General features: G+C 39.6%; 1 protein-coding gene and 1 long non-coding RNA gene across 5 annotated transcripts in view; one reads left to right on the top strand and one right to left on the bottom strand.

The window, feature by feature from the left end:
- The window catches only part of RALGAPB (Ral GTPase activating protein non-catalytic subunit beta), an 88,496-nt gene that overhangs the window by 4,712 nt on the left and 56,030 nt on the right, over nucleotides 1–27,754 (top strand). For all 4 annotated transcript variants that reach the window (XM_007077716.3, XM_007077715.3, XM_042980417.1 and 1 more), the window contains exons 2-9: nucleotides 9,147–9,362; nucleotides 12,789–12,991; nucleotides 17,591–17,754; nucleotides 19,593–19,779; nucleotides 24,900–25,031; nucleotides 25,848–26,026; nucleotides 27,104–27,252; nucleotides 27,382–27,598. In XM_007077716.3, the coding sequence (XP_007077778.1) occupies nucleotides 9,177–9,362; nucleotides 12,789–12,991; nucleotides 17,591–17,754; nucleotides 19,593–19,779; nucleotides 24,900–25,031; nucleotides 25,848–26,026; nucleotides 27,104–27,252; nucleotides 27,382–27,598 (1,417 nt within the window). In that variant the 5' untranslated portion in view covers nucleotides 9,147–9,176. The remainder of the gene's footprint in view (nucleotides 1–9,146; nucleotides 9,363–12,788; nucleotides 12,992–17,590; nucleotides 17,755–19,592; nucleotides 19,780–24,899; nucleotides 25,032–25,847; nucleotides 26,027–27,103; nucleotides 27,253–27,381; nucleotides 27,599–27,754) is intronic.
- Nucleotides 121–6,945, bottom strand: LOC122237204. Its single transcript, XR_006215477.1, has 3 exons — nucleotides 6,495–6,945; nucleotides 6,071–6,115; nucleotides 121–207 (listed from the first exon to the last, which is right to left on the bottom strand). It is a non-coding gene; the product is annotated as an uncharacterized LOC122237204 (long non-coding RNA).

The raw sequence follows: 27,754 nt of genomic DNA, 5'->3' as shown, positions 1-27,754 counted from the left end.
GGCTGTTACCAGAACACAGTCGCCTGATAATAGAAACCTCCAGAGAGATTACCTAGAAAATGGACAAATGTAGAGTTGGACGACACTAAGTGATCTGCAGGGGAGCACTGTCATCATCTTCTCTCTCCTCCTGTCGTACTTACTTCTGGAGTATGGAGGTAGAGACTTCTCTGCTAGCAGCTCAGGTTAATAGCTGACCGAGCCTGTCTGGGGAGGAGGCACAAGATCCTTAACATAGCAGTCAGAGCCCTTCAGCCTGTCCTCCCTGCCTCGTCCCCATCCTTCCTCCCTCCCGCTCCTCAGTATATAAGCCACACTGGAGTTTACTTTTCTATTGTCCCTTCAGCTTGTCTTGGATACTTACACCAAATTTCTTTACTGGGATTTTCAGTTCCTGTTGTATCATTTCTATGATAAAGTTACCATCCTCTCATTCTCCGCCCCCAGTTTTTACTAAATTAATTACAAATCTCCAATCGTAGCATTCATACTCTTTCAAAATCCGTCCCTGTTTATCTTTGAAATCTTACCCCTTGTACATCTAGCTTTTTTTCCTGCCACTCTGGGTTTTTAGTTTCTGGTGCTGTTTTTTGCTACTTGAAGCAAGCGCCCTGCCCTTCCTCTTACATATTTTTGTTTTCTATCTGCCTCTTTTTGCTGTCACTCTTACTCACTTAATTTTCTTATATGTTAAAATTGTAACCTTCCTTCAGTACCCAGTTCATTCTTCCCTGATCTTATCCTGTTGTTTTCCAGCTCAGCCCTTCTTTGAATCAAAAGTAATCTTTTGTCCTCTGAACTTTCTCAATATCTTGCCTGTAGCTTACCTTAATCGGTTTAGTTAACACCCATCATCTCCTATAGATACGGTAAAAAGGAAAAGATTCTCCTTGTGGTGAAAACTCTTAGGATCTACTCTCTAAACAACTTTCCTGCATCTCATACAGCAGTGTTAACTATAGTCATCATGTTGGACGTTACATCCCTAGTGCTTATTTATCTTATAACTGGAAGTTTGTACCTTTTGACCACTTTCCTCCAGTTCCCCCTCCCCAAATCCCCCACCACTGGTAACCACAAATCTAATCTCTTTCTGTGATTTTTGTGGGGTTTTTTTTTTTTGTTTGTTTTGTTTTTTAAGATCCCACATATAAATGAGATCATAAAGTATTTGACTTATTTCACCTAGCATGATGCCTTCAGGGTCCATCCATGTTGTTGCCAGTGGTAGAATTTTCTTGTTTCTTTATGGCTGAATAATATTCCATCACACACACACATACACACATACACCCTCTCCCCCCCCCCCCAACTTTTTTATCCAGTCATTCATCAGTGGATGCTTAGGTTGTTTCCATGTATTAACACTGCTATGAATGTGGCGGTGCAGATACCTTTTTGAGTTAGTGTTTTTATTTCCTTTGGATATATTCCCAGAAGTGAAATTGCTGGATCATATGGCAGTTCTTTTTTAAATTTTTAAGGAACCTCCATGCTGTTTTCTGTAGTGGCTCCACCAGTTTACAGTCCTGCCAACAGCGCACAACGATCCCTTTTCCTTCGCAGCCATGCCAGTGTTTATTACGTCTTTTTGGCGATGGCCATTTCAGCAGGCATGAGGTGGGGTCTCATTGTGGCTTCAGTTTGCATTTCCCTGATACTAATGATGTTGAGCGCCTTTTCATGTACCTGTCGTCCATTCGTAGATCTTCTTTGGAAAAATGTCTATTCAGATTCTTTGCCCATTTTTCTTTTTTTCCTTTTTAAAGTTTACGTGTTTATCCTTAATACTAAACTTTATTCATAATCAAGGAATGAACACAAAATGCCAGACTTATCAAATTAATATTTTTTAAAATTACAATACCCAGTGTTGGTTAGAGCCCTGGGAAACTGGTACTCTCTGCCCTGCTGGTGGGTACTAAATAGTAGTTTTCTAAAAGGCTTGTGAAAATACGTTTCAAAGAGCTACAAGACGCATACTACATCTGATCCAGCATCAGCGCTTCTAGCTTAGGAATCTAGTCTGAGGAAATATGCATATATGTGGATTTAAGAAATGTGACAGTTTATATACATCAATAAGTTAATAATGGTCATTTCTGGGTTACAGGCTAATTTTTTTTAATTTTATTTTTTATTTTTTAAAATTTACATCCAAATTAGTTAGCATATAGTGCAACAATGATTTCAGGAGTAGATTCCTTAATGCCCCTCACCCGTTTAGCCCATCCTCCCTCCCACAACCCCTCCAGTAACCCTGTTTGTTCTCCATATTTATGAGTCTCTTCTGTTTTGTCCCCCTCCCTGTTTTTGTATTATTTTTGTTTCCCTTCCCTTATGTTCATCTGTTTTGTCTCTTAAAGTCCTCGTATGAGTGAAGTCATATGATATTTGTCTTTCTCTGACTAATTTCACTTAGCCTAATACCCTCCAGTTCCATCTACATAGTTGCAAATGGCAAGATTGCATTCTTGAAAGTTTATTTATTTTGAGAGAGAGTGAGAGTGGCTAGGGGAGGGAAAGAGAGAGAATCCCAAGCAGGCTCCACACTGTCAGCACAAAGGCTGATGCAGGGCTCAAACTCACAAACCACGAGACCATGACCTGAGCTGAAATCAAGAGTTGGATCCTTAACCAACTGAACCACCCACGTGCCCCCTGCCCATTAAAAAAAATTTTTTTTTAATGTTTATTTATTTTTGAGAAAAAGAGAGACAGCATAAGCAACAGAGAGAGAGGGAGAGAGAGAGGGAGACACAGAATCCGAAACAGGCTCCAGGCCCTGCGATGTTAGCACAGAGTCCAACGTGGGGCTTGAACTCACAAACTGCGAGATCATGACCTGAGCCTAAGTTGGACACTTAACTGACTAAGCCACCCAGGTGCCCCATCCCTGCCCATTTTTAATTGGATTATTTGGTTTTCTTTGCTGTTGGTTGTATGAGTTCTTTATATGTTTTGGATACTAACCCCCTATCCTTTTTTTTTTTTTTTTTTTTAATGTTTGTTTATTTTTGAGACCGAGAGAGACAGAGCATGAGTGGAGGAAGGGGAGAGAGAGAGAGAGAGAGAGAGAGAGAGAGAGAGAGAGAGAGAGAGAGAGAGAGAAAGAGAGAAACACAGAATCCGAAGCAGGCTCCAGGTTCTGAGCTGTCAGCACAGAGCCTGACGCGGGGCTGGAACTCACGAGCTGTGAGATCATGACCTGAGCCGAAGTCAGACACCCAGCTGACTGAGCCACCCAGGCGCCCCTAACCCCCTATCCTATACATGATTTGCAGATATTTTTTCCCATTCAATAGGTTGTTGATGGTTTCTTTTGTGTGCAGAAGCTTCTCAATTTGATGTGGTCTGACTTATTTTTCATTTCGTTGCTTGTGAGTTAGCTATGATTTCCAAAAAATCCAATTCCAAGACCATGTCAAGGAGCTTTTTTCCTTTGTTTTCATTTCTGTAAGAAATGAAAGAGCTTCATTTCTTACAATTAAGTCTTTAGTCCATTTTGAGTTAATTTTTATGAATGGTATAAGATAGGGGTTGTTTCATTTTTTTTTTCCATGTGACTATCCAATTTTCTCAGCACCATTTATTAAAGAGACTGTATTTTCTTGTTTGACATTGTGAAATAAGGGCTACGTAAGTGTGTATGTAGTTGTGATTGTGCCGATAGCAGCAGATACCACAAGTGGCATAGCCTTTGGTGATGGGATTTTTCTGAAATGGGCAACAATTCTTTTATTTCTTTTGTTAATGGTTCTTGGTATGGTAAGGTTCTAGACAAAATATGGTTCAGTCTTTTCTCAGTTTACGTGGTTAATTGCATTACTGGAAAACTCAGTGTATGTTAAAATAGCACAAAATATTTTGTATTTTTGTATACACTTTCAGGCTTAGACATTTAAGGACAGAATGATTTTCTGGCAGGCATTTGACAGTCGTGTGAAAAGTAGCATAATTGTTCATTGTGCAGAACTGTCTCCTGCATTGCAGAATGTCTAGATTTCCTGGCCCTGCCCATAAATACCAATAGCACGCCCCAATCATTTTGTTAACCAGAAGTGCACTTAATATTTCCGAAATTTCCCTCTAGGGGGCAGTTCTTTTGTGTTGAAAACCATTGACCTAAATTCTTGAGTGTGTCTTGTTGGCCTTACCTCCTAATCAGAATTGAGTTTTATCACTTGTTTTGCTAGTTTAATAGCTAATTGCTAATTGTTGCTTTACTTTGTTTTTTTAAATTCATGTTTATTTCCAATATATATTTTCTCTTCATTGTTTTATTTAATTTGCCTGTAATTATAGTGTACATCTTTGTCTTAAAATTTTTTGTGTATTTTGTTAATATTTAGCATGTTTTTTCTATTAGATACATTTTAATAGTTAAGTTCAACTTTTTCATTGTATCCTTTCTACTTTACATGTTTCTTGAAAGCACTTATTTCATTTTCTGACATTTAAGCATTTAAATATTAATGCATTTAAAGAATTAGAATTTCTTACATTAAATTTATTTGTAAGTTTTTAAGAATTTAAGACCTGTTAAGCCTTAAAGCTTAATAGCCTTGGTCTTTCATAGTGTGTTTTTAAAGAATGATACTCCTGTCTTTTTTTCAGAATTGGAAGGGATAGCAGCTATGTCTTAAAAATGCATGTTCCCAGGCCCCAGTGCAGATCTGTACAGAATTTCAGTTTCTAGTGATAGGGTCTGGAGATACACAGATTCTGCACCCTCCCCCAACCCCATGATTCTTGTGTACGCAGTGGAGTTTGAAAACTAGCTTGCCTTTTTTTTTTTTTTTTTTTTTTTGCCTTAAAATATTTTTTTCTCTCCAATAGTGTGTTGTCTGGAATGTATGCTAAATATTTAGATATTCTTTAAATATTTGGAAACCATCCAACTACTTTAAAAAAACTAATAATTAGCATAAAACAAATGGACATCTTCCAATTTTATTTGTATACGACATGCAGAATTTTTGACATACCTCAGTGGAATAAAGCGAACTTTCTAAAGTCTTCCTGTCTCCCACTGGTAAACCTTGACATTCTGAAACATTTATGTAGTATCTACTGCATGCCAGGAACTATTTAAAGATTTAGGAAGTGAGGTTTCCATTCAAAAAAGGCTGACACTCTTGTGGTGAAGAGATCTTTACATGGCTAACAAATAAGTTAATGTGAGGCTTGGTATGAACAGCCTGTAATAGACACAAGGAGGAGGGATGATTTGGGGAGTAAAGAAAAGGCTTACCAAAGGGAGGACGTTTGTGCTGTTCCTCGAAGGAGTAGTAGTACTTCCTAAGTACTAGGATCGAGGTGGGGCACGGCCGTGCAGTTAGTGGGGAGTAGTGCAGGCAGTAACACAGGGTATGAAAAAACTTGTTGGGTTTGAGTGATCATCATTTGTGGCGTTAGCTGGGGGAAGGGATACATGTTGGAAAGTGTTCATAGAAGATGAGGCTGGGGAGGCGGAGTAAGCAATTTCAATTAGAATTCTAACAAGGTTTATTTTTTTTGGATCGTATAAAATCATCTTAAATTTTATATAGAAGAATACGTATTTAATAATTGGGCCTGAGAATACCCAATAAAGCTTTGAAAAAGAATAGTGGAGGTGGAGGGGGCTTCCTTTTTAGATATTAAAACATTCTGTAAAGCGACCAAATTTAAGTCATTATGGCATTGGCATAGGAATGGACAAACAGACAAACAGATACATAAATAGAGCCTATGTAAATGAGGATTTAGTGTAGAAAAATTGGTATTTCAGTTCATTGGGAAAGGGTGTATTTTTAACAGATGATGATGGCATAACTGACTGTACATTTACAAGATAATAAATGGCACCTTTCCTAAGCTACTTATATAAGTAAGTTCCAGATGAATATAAAATTTAAGTGTGAAGAAATAAGCAATTGTCTTGTGGGAAATCTAGGAGACTGCATATACACTTTAGGGTTATGCTTTCACACTTTTGAACCTAGACCCATAATAAATGTATCTTACACTGTGACCCCAAATATAGTATTTACGGAAGGTGAAACGAGTTTCACAGAACTTTGCTTACCTTTACTATGTGCGGTACCTTTGTTGTATATCTTCTTCCACGTAACTGAAAACAAAAGTATTACCCATTACATTTATTTCATGACCCACGGTTTGAAAAACACTGATAGAGGAGATGGGAGGGAGAAACCACCGAAGCCAGACTCAAAACTAGAAGCTATAGGGGTGGCTGCGTGGCTCAGTCAGTTGAGCATCTAACTCTTGATTTTGGCTAAGGTCATGATCCCAGTGTTGTGGGATTGAACCCCACGGCAGGCTCTGTGCTGAGCATGGAGCCTGCTTAAGAGTCTCTCCCTCTCTCTCTCTCTGTCCCCCTCCCCCGCTCACTCTCTTTGTCTCTCTAAAATAAAAAAACAAACAACAAAAAAACCTAGAAGCTATAAAACGTAAATATATGACTAGAACAATGAAATCTCACTTCATACCTGTCACATTGGCAAAGAAAGAAAAAGAAAGTACTCCTTGGCAGGAGGTGGGGAGTGGGAACAGGGAAGGGCTCTCATCCATTCCTAATGTAGCTGGTTGTTACAGCTTCTTTGGGGAAGCAATCTGGCAAGACCTATTAACATTAAAAACAAATGCCCTTTGATCCAATAGTTCATTCTTGGGAACTTGTTCCATAGAAGTTAAAAGGCCACTGTTTATATGAACAAGCGTGTTTATTGCATCATTTCCTGGTGACAAAAAAATGGGAAATGGAGTAAATACACATTATTAGGAGATTGGTTGGATAAGTTATGCCACACCCATGCCATGGAATGTTACATAGTCATTAAAATGAGTTTATTATTAGTTGGAAAGATATTCATGAGGCATTGTTGAATGTAAAAAAAAAAACACAGATGTAGAGAAGTATACAGTCCCTATCTATGCAAGTATATAAATTATTTTGATATGATCGAATTAAGGTAGAGCAAATACAAGAGGAAATGTTAGGTTGTTAACATGGATTATCTATCCAGGGAAGTGAATCATTTGGACAGGAAATGAAGCTAAATAAAATGAAAAAGGTAAAAAAAAACCCACTACACTAAAACAAAGCAGAGGCGCCTGGGTGGCTCAGTCGGTGGAGCATCCGACTTCGGCTTAGGCCACGATCTTGTGGGTTCATGAGTTTGAGCCCCGGGTCAGGCTCTGTGCTGACAGCTGGGAGCCGGGAGCCTGCTTCAGATTCTGTGTCTCCCTCTTTCTCTGCCCCTCCCCCGTTCATGCTCTGTCTCTCTCTGTCTCAAAAATAAATAAACATTAAAAAAAAAATTAAAACAAAACCTCTCTGTAGTCTAATATTCTTGTGTATTTATGTAAGGGGCTGTATGTATAGTATATTGTATATACATATGCACGTATGTACGTGTTGATTTAAAAAGGTGAGGAAAATGTGTGGTGTGGGAAAAAAAGTTATCATCTGATGGAGATGGCTCCCTGTCAGAACTTTGCCTTTTTCCCCTTCCATTTTTGAGAGTGTTTTTGTTTTGGGGGGAGGGAGGAAGAACACCAGAATATCCTTGGGGGAATCCCTTATAAACCTGAGGAAACAGAGGCAGTCGTAATAATTGAATCCAGCCTTCCTTCAAATTGAAGGTACCTTGTTAGATGCTGGTCTATCTCTCTTGCCGTCCCATGTTCAGGGCCTCTTGGTCAGAGGAGAACATCAGACCTCATAGGGTCACCGAAAAGTACCTGGGCCCAGGGTCCATCAGATTCCAAAAGAAGCTGAGAAGACTGGGGTTGGGAGGGTATGCAAGAGGGGAGGTGGAGGTGGTAAGTTCCTCTGTATGGAAAGGAGAAAGAAAGGTAGTTGGGGACCAGTCTATGAATGACTTTGAGTTTCATGCTAGGGAGTTTAATCTTCGTTCTTCAGGCCTATAATTCTCAAATGCCATATCCTTTGGAAAAACACTGGTACTTGAGCTGGAATGAGGTTTTTTAAGATGAAAATTTAACAGTGCTGGTCTTCCCCAGTGTGAAGAAAAATGAGCTTAAGGGAAGAATTTTTTAAAGATTAAGTGTACCCCTGGACTTTGCTTAAACTCTCTGGCCAGGCATACAGATTTCAGAACAAGTAGAAAATGGAAGTTGAAACAAATGAATTGGCAAAGGCTAACTAATCATCCCCGATTCTCTTCGTGAGTATGTTGTTTATGATGGTACCGTTTGCATTCATACAGATACGTTTTCTGTGGCTAAAAGTTTTTCATTTGTGTGGTAGACATAGATCATTTCACGGGGGAATGTATAGGATAGGAAGAAGGCAGTACATGCCATGGTAAGGAACATGGTCTCTGGAACCCAACAGATGTGGAAATAAACCCAGCTCCACCATGTTATAGCTCTGAAGCTTCAGGTAAGAAGTAAACCTCTCTGTGTCTCTGCTTTTTTGTCTGTGAGGTAGAGATAACATTCCTTAATATTCATCGAGTTGTTGTGATGATTGCGTGAGTAGCATGTAGTAAGTGCTCATTAAGTGGAGCTCTTAATATGTTTTCTGAAGAACACTGTGACTTCCAGGTGTTCCGTTACCGGAAATTTGTGTGTCACTGCTGCAGGGAATGAAATACTCTCGAAGAATTTTATGTCTGATTTGAGGACATTGGTGGGAAATTGCAGGGGTATGTTTCTAGCATGATAGAAAATTGCTGGAAATTGGAAATTGTTGACTGAAGAAGCTGCATCTTGGAGTAAACTCTTTCCTTTGTCTTCCTTTCTCAGGGTGCTTCATTCTTCTATCTTTTTCTATCTTGGAACATAGAATGAGGAGGGCTCCCTCATGTTAGGAGTGTACCAAATCAGATCATCTTCTCCCCCTGCACGGTGGCGTCTGTCCCAGTTCTGCTCCCGGGCTTCTGAGGCTCTTTTGGGGAGGTGCTTAGACAGCTGCTTCCCAGGGTCCACCTTCCTACCTGACCTCGCTGAGAGGCTATTTTAGGACATTCTCAAAACATTTAGACGCGTATTTTCTCAGTCGTCTTGGCCGTATGTTTGTAGCTGCTTTATCTTACCATGTAGGATAAATCTGTTTTGCTTAGTTTTATTAATTTGCAACAGTGTTTACCAATAATTCTGTTTTGTCTTTTCAGGTGCCATTTGGACAGTCCTTTAGCGGCACGATGTACTCTGAGTGGAGGTCACTGCATTTGGTGATTCAGAATGATCAGGGCCACACCAGTGTGCTGCACAGCTATCCGGAGAGCGTTGGGCGAGAGGTGGCAAATGCGGTGGTCCACCCTCTTGGGCAGGCCTTAGGTACCCCTTCAGTGGCTGGTAGCGAGAGCTTGTTAAAAACTGACAAAGAAGTAAGTGTTTTCTTCATTTCGTTTTACTGTGTGAAAACATAATCTCGTTACTGAAGAATTTATTTAACATTGTCTTTTTAATGGATTTCTGTCTAATGGAGTAGTACATCTTTCTTAATTGTGACCTTTGTTTGGGTTGAAGGCTGGGCTGACTGAGAGTTTGTGGGGGTCATAAGGAATACGTTGTGCCATTGTGCTGCTGGCTCCCTACCGGCCAGACCCAATTCTCCACTTGAGCTGTGGGCGCGAGACAGAGACTTGAGTGTCAGGCCCCTTCCCCTAAGCTCTGGGCCCAGTCTTCAGATTTCTATTCAGAGGTGTCTTTGGAAGGTCTTCCCTGCTACCCCCATATGGCCTCTGACTGAAGGCCTATCTTCTGTCAACTTTTCAGGCTACGCATATGTGTTGAACCTGAGGTCCTCCTTTGTCTCCGTGTCTGCCTGCCCTTACCGACTCCCAGGTTTAAGAGTGCTACAGAGCAGCTAAGCCTATGTGGTTGTGAGCCCAAGTGTTTGGAATTGGAGTTGTGTTTGCTGTCCCTAAAGATAAGGGCTCTTGGAGTAGCTTGGCCTGAAGTTGGTCCTGTTCTTGGATTCAGGAGATTGGGTTGAGGTAAAGTTTTCAGAGGGAGGTCATGAAGGGACCCTGAAAATGGAGGGATACAGGAACTTGCTAGTAGGAGGTCTGGCTAAGATATGGGATTAGAACTGTGCGCTGGAGGAAGTTTATGCAACCTTCAGGCTTTGGGTTAACTTATTTCTCAGACTCACCTTTTTTTCTGCCTCTTTTTGATTTCTTTCTAATGAAGGAGAGACGAGACTTAATCTAGACATAAAGCTAGTCTAGATCTAAAACTAGTCTAGATATAAGATTTGTAACTCCAGAGGCAGTTTATTTACTCTCTATAGGCCATGGGTTGCAGGAGGGTGAAGCTCCTCCGTTTGAGGAGTGTTTTTCTCTCTTCACAGGCCCTTAGCAGAGACTAACCCCTGAGGACTGGCACTTGCCCTGGTGTACTCTCCTCTTGGTGGGTCTGGAATCTTCTCCTGGGAAGAGATGGCACATGAGTGGATAGAGGCGCTCTGGTGCCTGCCTTGTTTGTTTTCCTTTCCTACCTTCTAAAAGATAGGAGACAACAGTCCTTGAATCCAGTGTCCTCTAGAATTATACAATTAACCTATTATGAAGGTGACACCTAAGATGTTTTCTCCTTTAGGTTTCATCTGACAGTTAGGGACTTGCAGCCCCTTTTAAAATCCCTTCCTAGGCGTGGTTCCTTTCCTCCCACCCTCCTGTGTTTGTCACAGCTTCACTGTGCTGTCGCAGGCTTTAATGCTTATTGCTCTTGTAGGTTATATTATATTAGATATATTCTAGTGCTGTACATATTTTTACCCTTAGCTCTTGTAGTTGTTTTTGAGCTTAAAATTTTCAGTACCTGTGTTTAATCTTGTCAGATTCAACTTGAAGTCTTTTGGAATCCTGAATTTCTATCTAACAAGTTAGCTATCCATTTTAGCTTTGTGGCTATCTACAGATGGTCAGCATGTGATCTGTTTTTCTCTCTTTTCCTAAGTTAAAATCTCAGCAGGGCCTTTGGTGTGCCACTGGGCACCGTCTTCCTAAATGATCTTGGTACATTAGCCCATTGCTAGTCTCTCATCTTGTGTCTTACAAATCCAGCCATTCTGCCTTCCTATGGGTCCTATGTCTCCATCTTGTCCACAAGGATATCCTGCCTCTGACCACATTTCTTGCTAGAGCCCAGATCTCCCTGAGCCAGAGAAGGGTGTTAATGGTATGGTGAGAGTAGCTTTAGATATCTAGCTGGAAGACTAGGGCTCAAGTTTTCAGTTCTACCATTTCCAAACCAGTGGCTTGGGCCAAATTGCTTAATCTTAATAAGTGTCAGTTTTCTTATCTATAAAGTGAGGATAGTTTACCTTCTCACACAGGGTTATTTTGATGGTTAGAAGCTGCTTATGAAAGTGCTTTGCAAACTGCCAGGATTGTACAATTGTCTGCTGCCTTCATAGTAACCTTGTTAATAAAGGAATGATGCTTGTCTGGCATGATTTGTTCGTTTTGAGTATGTTGGTTCCTAGTGATCATGCTTTCCTTTTATAAGTGCTCATGAATCATCTGCTTAGTAGTTTGTCCCAGAGTTTAGTGTGGAATTCCCTGAAACTTTCCAGTCTGTAGTATCTGGAATATCATTTTATCTTCTTTTGCAAATTGTGCCGTTTTTCCTTTGTCGCCACATCGTGTTCATTCTTCATGGGCAGGTTCTCTCAACCCTTATCATGTGATTCAGTTAAGTAAAGAGGCTGGAATTCATTTAGTGCAGCTCAGTGCCTTGTTAAGATCTTACCCAGCTTGGGGTACCTGGGTGGCTCAGTTGGTTGAGCGTCTGACTCTTGATCTTGGCTCAGGTCATGATCTCACGGTTTGTGGGATCGACCACCGCCACCCCTGTGGTCCACCCCTGCGGTCCACCCTTGCCTGCCCCATGTCAGCGTGGAGCCTGCTTGGGATATTCTCTCTCTCTTTCTCTCCACCCCCCTACCCCCATCCCCCGTTCGTTCACATGTGTGCTCTCTCAAAAGAAATAAACATTAAAAAAAAAGATCTGGGGCACTTGGGTGACTCAGTTGGTTAAGCATCCAGTCTTGGCTCAGGTCATGACCTCATGGTTTGTGAATTCAGGCCCCCCCTCTAGAGCCTCTGCTGGCAGCACAGAGCCTGCTTCGGATCCTCTGTCCCCTTCTTTCTCTGCCCCTCCCCACTTGATCCTGCACACGCTCTATCTCAAAAATAAACAAACATTAAAGAAAAATTAAAACAATCTTGCCCATCTTTAGTCCCTTCTCACTTGTGTTTGTTCTTACCTTCCCATGTTCATTGTGTTCTTTGGCAGAAAAAAATAGTCACAAAATAAGAGTTGAACGTTCATCTTCCTTCCTATTATTTGTTAATATTGCATAATCTGAAAATGGAATGTAATTGAATTTATGTATATGATTTCCTAAATGACACACATACCTGTATATAAATTAAAAGGAGAAAAGTAGCTAAAATTTTCTATTTTTTTGTCCCAGTCTCTATGGAAAATCAGGATGACCCATATTTGCTTTTTATTTCATAGTGTAAATAATAATAATGTCTAATGGGTAAAGCCAGCATGGAAGTGATATTTAGAAAGAAGTAGTTTATTGTTTTCTTAAATAATTTGCTTAGGAAACGTTGTCTGAGTATGTTTTATCCATGGAAAGTACATTCTCAAGAATAAATCTGGTATATAGTTGAGATGAATATCCTGTCAATTGAGAGATTTTTGGTAATAAAAGAGGTAAACATTTTAAATCAGTCTGCTGAGATACAGTAGGGATGTGTGATAATTCTGAATGTATATTTTCTTTTGTTTAGGTGAAATGGACCATGGAAGTAATCTGCTATGGATTGACCCTTCCATTGGACGGAGAGACTGTAAAATATTGTGTTGATGTATATACAGACTGGATTATGGCTTTAGTGTTGCCGAAAGATTCTATCCCATTGCCAGTTATTAAAGAGCCTAACCTATATGTTCAAAGTATACTAAAACACCTGCAAAATCTTTTTGTACCAAGGTAAGCTATACCATCTGTCTGACCTGTTACCAGGATTATAATAAAATATTCATAAATGTTACTTTTTTCTATTATAGGAGCTGATTTCATTGTTAGTCTTTTGAAAAGTAACTTTCATTACTGTTTAATTAAAGAATGTATTAATATGAATGATAAGAGAGATGGGCTTATAGAATATTTACTAGGAGTTTTTATCAAGTGTGTACTCATTTTAAAGGCTTTTGGTTTTCTAAGATCTGATAGCTTTTAGATATTAAAATACTGTGGCCCCTTTCCCTTCCATTGAAAAAACATACTTTTGCCTGTCATAATTCTTTTCTCCACTTAAGCTAAAGGCAACTAAGCCTTCTACCTTAAAGTGAACCTTTCCTATGAGAGAATGAAGACATCAAAGTAAGCAGACTTGAAATTATTATGGACAAATTCATAGTTGGCCAAAAGATGATCTTAATAGTTTGGTACTGATTTTTTCCCCTACCTTCTGAGACAGTGACCTTAAATATTATAATATGGGATATGTACTTTATTTGGGCTTGATGGTTTTTTTTTCCAGTTCTAAAAGATTATATGTCATTGTAAGGAGTTTGGGAAATACAGAAAATAATGGAGAAGAAAGCATTAATTAGGGTTTCCTTTAAGAAAAATCTGTTTTCAGCTATTTTTTTTATGTGTTTGAAAGAGGTAAAGGGGCTTGCTTCCTTTTGGGAAAGTTCTCATTAAAGCTTTTTTACTATCAGGTGGTAAGGGACTTTGGGTCTTCCAGAAACCACTCTGTAAATTTTAGCTTTTTAAATTTAGAAGGAAGATTACTTTGGGGTTCCTTGCTGGCTCAGTCGGTAGAGCGTGCCACTATTGATCTCAGGGTCGTGAGTTCGAGCCCCACGTGTGTTGTAGAGTTTACTTAAAAAAATGTTTTCTTAAAGAGTTTTAGAAGGAAGATCACTTTGCAGAATTTGAAATAAAAAGTCTCTGTTAAGAACTCTGATGTGTAGGATCAAGTATAAACTCCTTGCCTTGTGTGAAATGCTGGCTGTCATCTGGCCCCTAGCCAGATTAGCTGCTGCTAATTCTGCCTGAGCCCTGCTCATTGGTCAGACTCCTAAATTAAACATTTCCTTAAGACTCCATCATGATCTTCCCCATCTTCACCTACCCTTTTGTTTTCTTCCTCTTCCTTCCTCTCTCTCTCTCTCTCTCTCTCTCTCTCTCTCTCTCAGCTGTCCACATCTTACTCTTGTTGGTTCATTTTAAATTCTGCCTTGTAAAGAGGAACCTACCTTACTTTACCATCCAGGCCCACAGTGATCATACCTTTTCTGAACCTGTGTGGTTCCGGTACTTCCTGTGTCACTCTTTTATCTCTTCACTGTTTTTTTTGCTCTTAAAACGTGTGTGTCTCATTTCCCTGTCTAACGAACTTGAAGGCAGGATCTAGGTCGTATATATATTTTGGGCTTTCGCAGGACCTGGTGCGGGACTGATATTACCTTAGGTGTGAATTAAATGCTTGTTGCTTGATTTATTGATTTCAAATAGAAGTAATAACAGGAGGTGGTTGGCAGTGATTAGCATATTATTTGTGTCTAAGGCTCTTCTTTTTGTTTTTTTTTTTAAGTTTATTTTGAGAGAGAGAGAGTGTGTGTGTGAGTGAGAGAGGGGCAGAGAGAGAGAGAGAGGGAGAGAGAGAATCCCAGACAGGCTCTGTGCTGTCAGTGAGGAGCCTGATGTGGGGTTTGATCCCATGAACTGTGAGATCATGATCTGAGCCAAAATCAAGAGTCAGACGCTTAACTGAGCCACCCAGGCACCCTTCTAAGCAGGTTCTTCTAAAATGGTATAATAGTTCTGGTGCTTTCTTGTCATTCCATGTAGGAGACTAGTTCACTGGGCTTTTTCTTTGGCCATGGGACAGTCTCATGGGTAGTATTGTCACTGTTTCTTTCCTATTTGTACCCTTACCACCTCTTAGTGCTCAATTCATTTGTATTGATGAAAAATATCAATGGCATTTGAATTAATTGGGCTTTTTCTTTTTTTGCCTTTTGAGAACCTGAGTACCTTGTTCATTTTACTGTTTGTAATTAACTTGTTTTCTCAATAGTGTTTGCATGTTTCTGAGAGGATACTGAACTGAGTACTAGAGTTTTCCTGGCCAACAGTGTCTTAGGGAGCTGAATGTTTTCAGTGCTAAATATTGGGAGTTAGGATCTCATCTTCCTTTTTTTCCCCCTTAAGTTTATTTATTTATTCTGAGAGAGAGAGAGAGAGCGCGGGAGAGAGAGCAAGCACAAGCTGAGGAGGGGACGAGAGAGGGAGAGACAGAATCCCAAGCAGGTTCCACACCATCAGCATAGAGCCCGATGCAGAGCTCGAACTCAAACCGTGAAATCATGACCTGAGCTGAGCTCAAGAGTCAGACACTTAACTGACTGTACCACCCAGGTGCCCAGATCTCACCTTTCTTTATTGGAAGTATCAGGTTTTTTTAATCCATATCACAAAATTGTCATCAAGTTTACTTAGTTGTTGTTATAAAAGTGATACCCAAAGTGTTTTTACCACTTTGCTAGAGATAAGTCAGAGTGGGGATCACCTTTCTCTTTTTGCCTATCAGTTTGATCTCTTTTTTGTTTGCATAATTGAGTGAACAGTGAACCATCTTTTAAAATCGATTAGGGTTTTCATTGCGCAAATATATTGTAGTTTAAAAATGTAATATTCTTCTAAAGCAGTGGTTGGCCAACTTTTTTGATAAAGAGCCAGATAGTAAATATTTTAGGCTTTGTGGGCTATATGGTGTCTGTTGTAACTAGTCAATTCTGCTGATGTAGAGAAAACAGCCATAGATAATACGTAAATGAATGAGCATGGCAGTGTTCCAATAAAACTTTATTAATAAAAAAAACAGATGGCAGACAAGATTTGACCATGGGCTATAGTTCACCAGCTCCTGTTCTCAGAACAGGTTTTCTGAAGATCATAAGTTGTTTTGGAAAATATTGAGGGGAACAGAAAATCTCTGGTATTTAGACTTTCCTACTTATTTTTTAGTAAAGATGACCTTATTTCCCTTAGCCATAGAAACCTGGACACTGCTTATGAGTTTAGGCCTTCTTAATGAGGGGACAGTACCTACAGAGCAGATGTCTCCTTTTGTACCACTGGGCAGATAACTGGAATTGGTCGGTAGGCCTAGGTTACCACTTGGGATGCTTAAAGTATTATCACTAAGTTGGAAGAGTGTCAGCCCCAGTGCTGTTTTGATTCTTCTGCTGGACTTTTTCTTGTATGGCCAGAAGAAATTTATATAGCTATTGTATAGTTTCTTACTGTTCTTCAAGTAGCTAGAGTTACAGACACAAACTGGAGCCTCCATGGCTTCACGTGAACTGGATTCACCTCCAGCTGAACATGGCCATCTCCCTGCTCTTGGGGGCTCTTGCCTTTTCCTAGGTGAATGTCTCATTTTGCTCTAGGTCTGACTTCTTTAGGAAAAACTTAGGAATGTCATTGGTTTGCAACTGTAAAGTAAGTGTCTGGTTTTCTGTGCCATGGCCCAGAATCTGAGAATCTTCTATCTTAAGGTTGAGGTGGGAGTGCTAAGGCCACTCACTTTATTTTCTGGATTTCTTGAGGAAGCTCTGAGATTGTCTACTCTGATTTACTCATGTTTTATCTGTTCTTTGTGACATGAGTCATAATATAGAAACTTGTCCTCAGGATTCATTTCAATACTATTAGTTACTTGTCTTGGGTTGTACGTAGGAGGTCTGGAGGCCAACTCACCACTCACTTATGCAGTGAGTTTCCTGCTACTCTTGAAATTCTCAGGTAGTCTGCTTTGGAAAGCAGGGATCAGGGGCTGGGGCCTGGACCTCTGTCTTCAACTCTAGCCCCAATACTTTGATCTGTTTTATTCTCTTGGGAAAAAAAATGCACTTGTGGACTAAAGAGTTATAAAACTTTTCTAGAGTATCTTGGGAACCACCATCTTAGGTTAAGTTGCCCCCTTTTTTTTTTTAATTAGAACAGCAGTAGCAGGTGCTCATTTCTGAGGCAATTGCCTCCATACCTCATCGGTTTTAGTGACCTGTGAGAGTATTTCATTGGGTCTGTAGGTTCTTCTCTAGCAGGCATTAGCTTCAGACGGACTGTGAGCACTATGAATGCACATTCTGAATTCTTGTGAATGTGTATTTAAGAAATTTTAAAAAGGATACAAAGGCCATTCTGCTTCAGTGTGAGCAACAGAAGTGGCTGTGGGTATTAACGCATTCACTCATCAGAAAATGGTGTGCCTGTTACGTGCCAGGCACATTTTAGACTTAGAAAATCCAGAGGGGAAGCTTACATTCTAGTGTTCCCCTCCTTCCCCAGGAGCTATTCAAGCTCTCAGAGAAGTGGTTGGTTGAGATCCCGGGGTGACAGACTGTGTGATGGTGAAATAGCTTTGAACCGAGGAGGGTGCACCTGGCCCTGTCTTCTGATGCTCTTAGGGAGTGCCGCTGGACCATTGCTTGCCGTGTACATAAGTTGCCTGTCCTTAAGTTGTTGCTCTCTTTCCTCAAGGCTTGTCAGTGATATCTGTCTCTTCTTCAGACAGGAACAGGGCTCCAGTCAGATCCGACTATGCTTACAGGTCCTGAGAGCCATTCAGAAACTGGCCCGTGAGTCATCCATCATGGCACGAGAAACGTGGGAAGTCTTACTGTTGTTTCTTCTGCAGATTAATGACATTCTTCTAGCCCCGCCAACTGTTCAAGGTCTGTTTATTTTTTTTTTTTTCTAGTTTATTTCCAAGCTCCAGATACAGTTCGCTTTAAACTCAACGATGTGTAGACTCAGCGGGGATTTACATTTTGGCATGGCATTTGGCAAACCGAGGTTAAATAACAGTTCTTAGAATGGAAGCCCTCACAGGCATAATATGAAGTTACTTTACCTTCAGTGATGATTTTGCTAACGTGGGGAGAGCCTCTGCATTAATGCGTATTTGATAATGATAGGAGTAGTAGCTTGTTTAGTATATTAGGATAGAGCTTATATAAGGAACAACTAACTAAGGTAGAACCTGTAAGCACTGTACCTGATTACAAATTAGTTATCAAAGTAGACACTAAAAACTTGACAGCTACAGAAGATACTTTGTTCAGCAAGTGAAATCTACAAAATCTTCAGTGTTCTATCTGGAAGTATGACAGTTTGCCATTCATTACCTGGACATCAAGAAGCCTCCCGTTTTACACCTTCAGATTGTATTTTAGAAGCCCTGCCTTGTATGTTGTAGCAAGCGTACCCAGATTGGAAGTCGATACTCTTAGTACTGGGTTCCCTTGTTGCCCTGTTCATCTGTGTAGTCTCTTTGCCAACGGACATGCACGTGTGCTTGTGATCTCACCCCAATACAGTCCAGGAAAGTACCTAAAGGAAATCACAGAATTCCACTATTGACCCCATAATAGGAATACTTTGTTACTGACAGTAGCTGGCCAGTCATTGACTCATTGGCTCTTTGCTGCGGAGTCCTGGTGCCAGGGGTCTCAGCAGCTCAAAGCGGGCAGTTCCTCCCCTTCTGGGGCTTATTGTTGAAATTTAATTTTTGTTCATTTGAAATACACATTCTTGTAACTTTTCCTGCTAATCCCAAGTTTGCCTTGTGGAGTTATACAGAGTACAGACCCCTGTTTTTCTCCCTAGTTCCAGGGCTCAGGACAGAGGGACAGGTCTGGTTTTGTGGTTGAGGCTCTGTCCTGCCCAGCATCGGTCCTTTTGCTCCCTTCTTTGTCCCTCTCTCCCTTGAAGAGTAGCTTTCAAACACCTGAAAGTTTTATAACAAAGTTTGGAGGTAGAAAGACCTGGGTGTTTATTTGCTCTGATTCCTTCACTTACTGACTGTGTAAACTTGGACAGGATACTTAAATTTTCTCATCTCAGTTTTCTCCTCTTCAAAATGGGTATAACTAACAATTGGTAAAAGATATAAATACCTATTCTGCAGGATTAATGTGAGGAATATGTGAGGTCGTATACATGAATCAGTCGGCACAGAAACGGACCCAGTAGTCACACATCATAGACGTTTGTCCTTTCCCTTCTCCTCTGTGTCCTGTCCACTTGCTGGAAGACTAAGATCTTTGATAAGAAATGAGCAGGGTGACTCGAAAACTTTTTTAATGCTTTATTTATTTTTGAGAGAGAGAGAGAGAGAGAGTTAATGAGGGAGGGGCAGAGAGAGAGGGAGACACAGAATCTGAAGCAGGCTCCTGGCTCCGAGCTGTCAGCACAGAGCCCGACACGGGGCTCGAACCCACGAACCGTGAGATCATGATCTGAGCCGAAGTCGGACTCTTAACTGACTGAGCCACCCAGGTGCCCTGTGACTTGAAAACTTAATAAATGATCATTGGTTGATGTTGTTATGATTTTCTTCATAGGAGTTCCTAAGAATAGTTTCTCATTCTTACTAATTAAATAGCTATTTGAAAGTCAGAACTTAACATTGTAGTTATTTTAATTTTTTGACCACTTATCTCAAATCATTGAATTAAAGATTTTTCTTTAAAAATGAGTATGCCAAAGTTGTTTTCTTTTTGTTGGTAAGGTGGCATTGCTGAGAATCTAGCAGAGAAGTTGATTGGTGTTCTCTTTGAGGTTTGGTTACTAGCTTGTACTCGGTGCTTCCCAACACCTCCTTATTGGAAAACAGCCAAGGAGATGGTGGCAAACTGGAGGCACCACCCAGCAGTGGTGGAGCAGTGGAGCAAGGTCACCTGTGCACTCACATCAAGGTAGGTTGTCATCATTGACTTGCCTTCCTTCATCCGCCTGGCCTAAGACAGCTTTCCCCTACTTCTGTCTTACTGGGATTCATGGAATATGTTGTAAAAAGCTTGTATCCTGTCTCTGTTATTGTATTTTAGGTACAGAATCGAGCCGCTTTTTAAAAATAGATATAGCAGGGGTGCCTGGGTGGCTCAGTCGGTTAAGTGCCTGACTTCGGCTCAGGTCATGATCTCACGGTTCGCCCACGTTGGGCTCTGTGCTGACAGCTCAAAGCCTAGAGCCTGCTTCAGATTCTATGTCTCCTTCTCTCTCTGCCCCTCCCCCGCTCATGCTCTGTCTCTCAAAAAGGAATAAACGTTAAAAAACATTTGAAAATAAAAATAGAGGGGCGCCTGGGTGGCTCGGTCGGTTAAGCGGCCGACTTCGGCTCAGGTCATGATCTCGCGGTCCGTGAGTTCGAGCCCCGTGTCGGGCTCTGTGCTGACAGCTCAGAGCCTGGAGCCTGTTTCGGATTCTGTGTCTCCCTCTCTCTGACCCTCCCCCGTTCACGCTCTGTCTCTCTCTGTCTCAAAAATAAATGTTAAAAAAAAAAATTTTTTTTTTAAAAAGAAAATAAAAATAGATATAGCACTTTGACTAGTGCCTATTAAATTACAACCTTTCAGATTAAGCAAATATAGAGAAGCAGATAAATTCTGCACCTTACCTCCCTTGCCAGACTCCCACTCTTAATCTTACTACTAAAATATTCATGATTATTACTTAAACCAAACTATAGAAAGGTATAAAAGTTTTAAGTTCACTAGAAATCCTATTATATATGTTTATACATAGTTTTACAGAAATGAGACCATACTATAATGTGCTGTACTATAACCAAAGTAGTTTGTTATAATAATTTTACTTTTCTTACCATTTATATACAATATTATCACTGTTCTGTGAGTAATAAGGCTTTATTTTTTTTCAGGCTTGATTTTTCAATTCAACTCTGCATATTTTAATATGTAACTCTAAAAGATGAGGATTCTTTTTTAAACACAATCACAGTACTATTATCACCCCTAAAAAAACGTTAACACAGTTGTTTAATATCAGTTAGCCATTCGATGTTTAAATTTCCCTTGAATGCCTTAATTTTTTTCTTTCTGTGGTTGATTCCGTTGAGTCCCAACTAAGAGCTCACTTATTACATTTAGTTGACCTGTTTCTTAAGCCTATCTTAAACTATAGGTTCCTACTCTCTCATTTTTATTTCTTTGCAGTTTTTGTTATTGAAAAACTTGGGTTTTTAGAATGTTTCACATTCTGAATTTTTTTGATTATGTCCTAGTTGTGTTAATATGTTCCTCTGTCCTCTGTATTTCCTGTCAACTGGTAGTTAGATCTAGAGACTTGATTTGATTTAGGTGTGGTGTCGGGGGAGGCAGTGTGGAGACAGGAACAAATTTAATTAATTAATTAATTATTTTTAATTTTTTAAAATGTTTATTTGAGAGAGAGAGAGAGAGACAGACAGACAGACAGGGTGTGAGTGGGCAAGGAGCAGAGAAAGAGGGAGACACAGAATCCAAAGCAGGCTCCAGGCTTTGAGCAGTCAGCACAGAGCCTGATGTGGGGCTCAAACTCAAGAACTGTGAGATCATGATTTGAGCTGAAGTCAGATGCTTAGCTGACCGAGCCACCCAGTTGCCCCAGAAACAAATAATTTATAGGTAGCATTATGTATCAGAAGGTAGATTGGTCTTTTCTGAGTTAATAAAATGTTTATACATTTATCATTATTTAAATTAAAAGATGGAGGTTTTGGAATATTCTTTTGATTCTGGTATACCCTAGTGAATGTCAAAATTATAAATCTATTTTTAAATAATACTTCTTATCTTGATTATAAAAGTAATACATTGTTGGGGGGGCACCTGGGTGGCCTAGTCGGTTAAACACTGGACTCTTGATTTCGGTTCAGGTCATGATGTCACAGTTCGTGGGATTGAGCCCTGCATCAGGCTCCTCGCTGATAACACAGGGCCTGCTTGGGATTCTCTCTCCCTCCCCCCTCTCTCTGCCTCTCTTCTGCTTGTGCTCTTTCTCTCCCTCTCAAAACAAACAAACAAACAAACAAACATAAAAACACTAAAAGCAATACATTCTCAAAATAGAAAACTTGGAAGACAGAGAAAAGTACCCATCACTTACAGGCAACCAGTGTTAACATTTTAATGTATTTTTTCCATTTCTCTTTATAAAAAAAAGATTATTCTATGTAGTATTGTTACCTGCTTTTTTTAAATGTTTTTTTTTTTTTTTTTTTTTTTTTGAGATAGAATGGGTATGCACACACAAGCAAGCAGGAGAGAGAGAGAGAGTGGGAGAGGGAGAATCTTAAGCAAGCTTCATTAGCACAGAGCCTGATGTGGGGCTTGGTCTCCAGTGTGAGATCATGACCTGAGCTGAAATTAAGAGTTGGATGCTTAACCGACTGAGCCACCCAGGTGCCCCATTATTTGCTTTTTTTTAAATGTGATTCTTAACCACATTAATTACATGTGCCTTTTTCATTCTTTAATCTCAAGATATTTTATTTTTGCAATAGTAGAAAAAATTTATATTATCTTTGTGTTTTGTTACTGTTTTCATTGGTTTTTTTCTTAATATAATTTTTTGTCAAATTGGTTTTCATACAACACCCAGTGCTCATCCCAGTAAGTGCCCTCTTTAAGGCCCATCACCCACTTTCCCTCCCCACCCCCGTTCAACCCTCAGTTTATTCTCTGTATTTAAGAGTCTCTTATGGTTTGCCTCCCTTCCTCTTTGTAACTTACTTTTTTTCCCCCATTCCCTTCCCCCATGGTCTTCTGTTAATATTCTCAAGATCCACATATGAATGAAAACATATGGTATCTGTCTTTCTCTGACTTATTTCACTTAAGTATATTCAAGGTCATATTTTTAATGGCTTTGTAGTTTTTCATTATGTAAATGGAATTGTAATTTATTTAACCATTTCATTGTTGTTTAGATATTTATGTTGTTCCCAGTATTTTACTTTAAACATATTGTTGGGGTGCCTGGGTGGCTCAGTGGGTTAAATGTCTGACTTCAGCTCAGGTCATGATCTCGCAGTCATGAGTTTGAGCCCGGCATCGGGCTCTGTGCTGACAGCTCAGAGCCTGGAGCCTGCTTCGGATTTTGTGTCTCCCTCTCTCTCTACCCCTCCCCCGCTTGTGTGTGCTTGCTCTCTCTCTCTCTCTCTCTCTGTCTCAAAAATAAAAATAAAAAACATGAAAAATATTGTTGATGTGAATATACATTGTGTGTGTATATTCTGGTTATTTCTAGATATAACTTCTAGATATAAGGTATAATTTCTAGATAGAAGACAATTGAGTCAAAGGGCTTTGAACCGTTTAAATACATTTGGAATAGTACTAATAAATTAAGTAACTGAATTGTTGAATTACTTTTAAGGTACACTATAAATTCTGAACTTCATGTAAGTTATATAGCAGTTGTTATTATGGATAAATTACAGCTTAGTTGTGGGGCGCCTGGGTGGCTCAGTTGGTTAGCGTCTGACTTCAGCTCTGGTCATGATCTCACAGTTGTTGAGTTTGAGCCCCCACATTAGGCTCTCTGCTGTCATTGCAGAGCCCACTTCAGATCCTCTGTCCCACCCCCCCGCCCCTCCCCTGCTCTCACACTCTTGCGCGTGTCTGTGCACTTGCTCTCTCTCAAAAATGAATAAACATTAAAAAAATTATAGCTTAGTTGTGTTGAAGGAGTTTGCAGTGGGATGAACCTTTTAAAAATAATTTAAATGACAATTTATTATTTATCTTATAATTCTGTAACAAATTATATAACGTAAGTTGAATATTATATGACTATATAATTATTTGCAATTAGTTACAAATGAACATTTAAAAATAATTCATGATTTTATAAATTGATATATGGTTTGTAATTTTATGTATTATAAAATTAACATAAAATTAGCGTATCATATGCAATTTTATATATTGCATACTGTATATTATAAAGCTACATGTATAAAATTAGATTTTTTTTTTAATATGAAATTTATTGTCAAATTGGTTTCCTTACAACACCCAGTGCTCATCCCAACAGGTGCCTTCCTCAATGCCCATCACCCACTTTCCCCTCCCTCCCACTCCCCATCAACCCTCAGTTTATTCTCAGTTTTTAAGAGTCTCTTATGGTTTGGCTCCCTCCCTCTCTTCCCCCCACCCCTTCCCCTTCACCATGGTCTTCTGTTAAGTTTCTCAGGATCCACATAAGAGTGAAAACATATGGTATCTGTGTTTCTCTGTATGACTTATTTCATTTAGCATAACACTCTCCAATTCCATCCACGTTGTTACAAAAGGCCATATTTCATTCTTTCTCATTGCCAAGTAGTATTCCATTGTATATATAAACCACAACTTCTGTATCCATTCATCAGTTGATGGACATTTATGCTCTTTCCATAATTTGGCTATTATTGTACAATTTTATATATTGCATACTATATATTATAAAGCTACATATGTAAAATTAGATTTTAATGATACATAATGTTAATGTGTAACATGTATATGTGGTTTTATAAATTATAGGTACATAACCTAAAATATAAATTAAATATATAAATTATAAGTAATAATTTTAAAAACAAATTATTCAAATATTTGAAAAAGTTTTTTAATCTTTTACAAAATTGGAAATCCCCTTTTAATTTCTCTCTTGTCAGTAAGGGTTTTCATCGATCTTTTGTTACATATGATACACATTTCATCTGTTTTCTCTTGTATTTCTCTTACCTCTTTTTTTTAATGTTTGTTTATTTTTGAGAGAGATGGAAACAGAATGTGAGTCAGGGAGGGGCAGAGAGAGAGAGGGAAACACAGAATCCAAAGCAGCCTCCAGTCTCTGAGCTGTCATCACAGAGCCCGACGCAGGGATCGAATTCACACACTTGTGAGATCATGACCTGAGCGTATGTCGGACTCTTAATCAACTGAGCCACCCAGGCGCCCCTCTTTTATCATATTTTAATTCTTGAATATATTTTTCACTCTGTTAAGAAATGAACTTGGTGGTGTGCAATTTTTTTCTATTCTAGATTGCTACGCTTTACGTATGGTCCTTCATTTCCTCCATTTAAAGTTCCTGATGAAGATGCCAGTCTGATCCCTCCTGAAATGGATAACGAGTGTGTGGCACAGACGTGGTTTCGCTTCTTACATATGTTAAGGTACTATTATTTAGTGTCACGTTTGCTTTTTATCCAGTGTCTTAGGGCAGAAACCGTGCTGTAGCTCTCATGTTGGCACTCAGTGTGTGGCTCCTAAGTACAGGCCTCAGGTGGAGCCACATGGGACAGTAGGCGTATCTGCATCACGTGGCTCCTGCTGTCCCTGTCTCAGCAGAGGCAGGCTGCCCTCAGCCGTGCTCGGTCTGCACTCTCTGGAAGCTTGTCCCCTGTGGTACATATGACATTTGTTCTCTTGCCTACTGCTGCAGCTTAGATCATAGCTCTCCCAGGACTTTGTTGCATTCTGTGGGGACTGGAGACTGCCTTGCTTCTGTGTGTGACCAGTGCTGTGTCTGGTCAGCTTGGCTAGGAGGGCCTCTCTAGTGTCCTTGTTTGAAATGTCACTGAGGCATACACTAAAATTACACAGAAGGATAAATTGCTGCTTCCTGCTCTCTCTTTCTTTCTAATAATTCTATTCGGTTCAGTTTCATTGCTTCCTATTTTTTTCTCTACTAGCCACATCCTTCTGTTGTGTGTAACTTCTGTTCTGTTGCATACTGCCTTAATTCTCATTTCCTCTCATTCTGGTTCGACTGGCCTCATTTTTCTGTTTGTGTATTGGTGATTCTAAATTACTCTATGTGACCTTTTTATAAATTAGGGTTGTGAACCATTCTCTTTTTTCCCAGTTCTTAGTTTGCATTTTTGATCTTTCAGTTTTCTTAAAAATGTCTTTTTCTGGGATCATTCTCTATTTCCTTTAAAATTAGAAAGTTTTTCTGTGTAATTAATTCCTTTTCTCTTTTTTGATAGTAATCCCGTGGATTTGAGTAACCCGGCCATTATAAGCTCTACTCCCAAATTTCAGGAACAGTTCTTAAATGTGAGCGGAATGCCACAAGAATTGAATCAGTATCCCTGCCTTAAACATCTGCCTCAAATATTTTTTCGTGCCATGCGTGGAATCAGCTGTCTGGTGGATGCATTCTTAGGTGAATTTTGTGTATGTTGCTAAATGTTTGGAGAGCTACATGTAGATAACTTTCGAGTCTAGATTTAGAAACTATTATGGAAAGCCAAAAAGGAAAAAAAACAACACACCAGATTTGATGACAAATAACAAAGTAGGAAAAATTATTTGCAATAAATGTAATAGCTAGAAATGTAAAAGCTAGAAAGCTTTTGTTGTCTTTATATAAACAGATCAGACAATGCTAAGAAAAAGAATAAGACTTAGTAGATAAATGGACAAAGAATATGAATAAATGATTTGCAGAAAAGTTCATTCTCACTGGTAATCTAAGAAAATACAGATTAAAATTCATTAGGTATCATTCTTCTGTGTGTCATAAGCAAGTTATACCTTTTGTGAGCCATTATTTTAAACTGTTTCACATTTTAAGAGTATGAAAACTCAATTTTTTTAATCTGTCGAAAGGCAGTAATATTTAATATCTGTTATTTTCTAAAACATCTGTTATGTGCATTTGTTAATATGTTTCATAGGTAATAGTTCAAATTAAGTTTGTCTGCCACATAGCAACCCAAAGTACCAGAGATTTAAACAAGATAGTTTATTTTCGCATATGTTAAGGCCAGGGCTAGGTAGTATAGGGCCACTGTAGCTGTTCCATCGTTACAAAGGACCCAAGGCTTTGGTCTTTTGGCTCCCCATTCTTTGTGTACTCTCTCGTGGTCCATGATGGTTGAATGAGTTCCAGCCATCCTGTTCAGGAATTAGGAAGGGAGGAGAGTCTACATTTGATTGGTCCTCTTAAGGAGATTTCTTGGAAGACGCACCCAACAATCACCCACTTCTCTGTGGTCAGAACATAGCCACATCTTATTCTGAGGGAGGCTTGAACATGTCGTCGTGTATTTTGGGTAGCCGTGTCCAGCTGAAACTTGTATTCTGTAATCAGGAAGAAAGAGTGAATGGATATTGGGAGGCAACTAATGGTGTCTGCTGTAGTCTTGTCCTGAGCCTTCGCTGGTGTTGCTTGAGGAAGATTTTTCTGACCACGTGTTTGGAACTGTGAAGAATAACTCCGTTGGTCTTTGTTTAAAAGGCATTTCTAGACCCCGATCGGACAGTGCTCCTCCAACGCCCGTGAATAGATTAAGTATGCCTCAAAGCACTGCTGTCAATACCACCCCACCACATAACCGGAGGCACCGGGCTGTTACTGTGAATAAGGCCACCATGAAGACAAGCACAGTAAGGGTTTTCATCTCTGTTACTATGCTGTGTAAAGTTGACTTGTTAAGCTGCTATCCGTTTAAAAAAGTCCTGGTGTTTTCTCACATTTTTCTTGAGTGTGGATGTATTCTTACACTCCTGTAACAGGTTAGTACTGCTCATGCCTCGAAAGTTCAGCACCAGACATCCTCCACTTCTCCTCTGTCAAGTCCCAATCAGACAAGTTCTGAACCCCGGCCACTGCCTGCCCCTCGGAGACCAAAGGTTAACAGCATCTTGAATCTCTTTGGATCATGGTTATTTGATGCAGCGTTTGTTCACTGTAAACTTCATAATGGGATAAACAGAGACAGCAGCATGACTGGTAAATATTGCTCAAGAAATATGTTATCACTTTTTTCTTTTCTTTTTTTTTCTTTTTAATCTTTCCTACCTGCAAGATTAATATGTATCTTAAAAAGCTTTCTGTCTCTGACCAAGCAGTGTCTTTGTGTTTAACCCCTTCCAGCTGCAGTAACAG

The sequence above is a fragment of the Panthera tigris genome, chromosome A3 (assembly GCF_018350195.1).
Source record: "Panthera tigris isolate Pti1 chromosome A3, P.tigris_Pti1_mat1.1, whole genome shotgun sequence".
NCBI classification, from domain to species: domain Eukaryota; kingdom Metazoa; phylum Chordata; class Mammalia; order Carnivora; family Felidae; genus Panthera; species Panthera tigris.
This window is presented reverse-complemented; position numbering and strand designations above follow the sequence as displayed.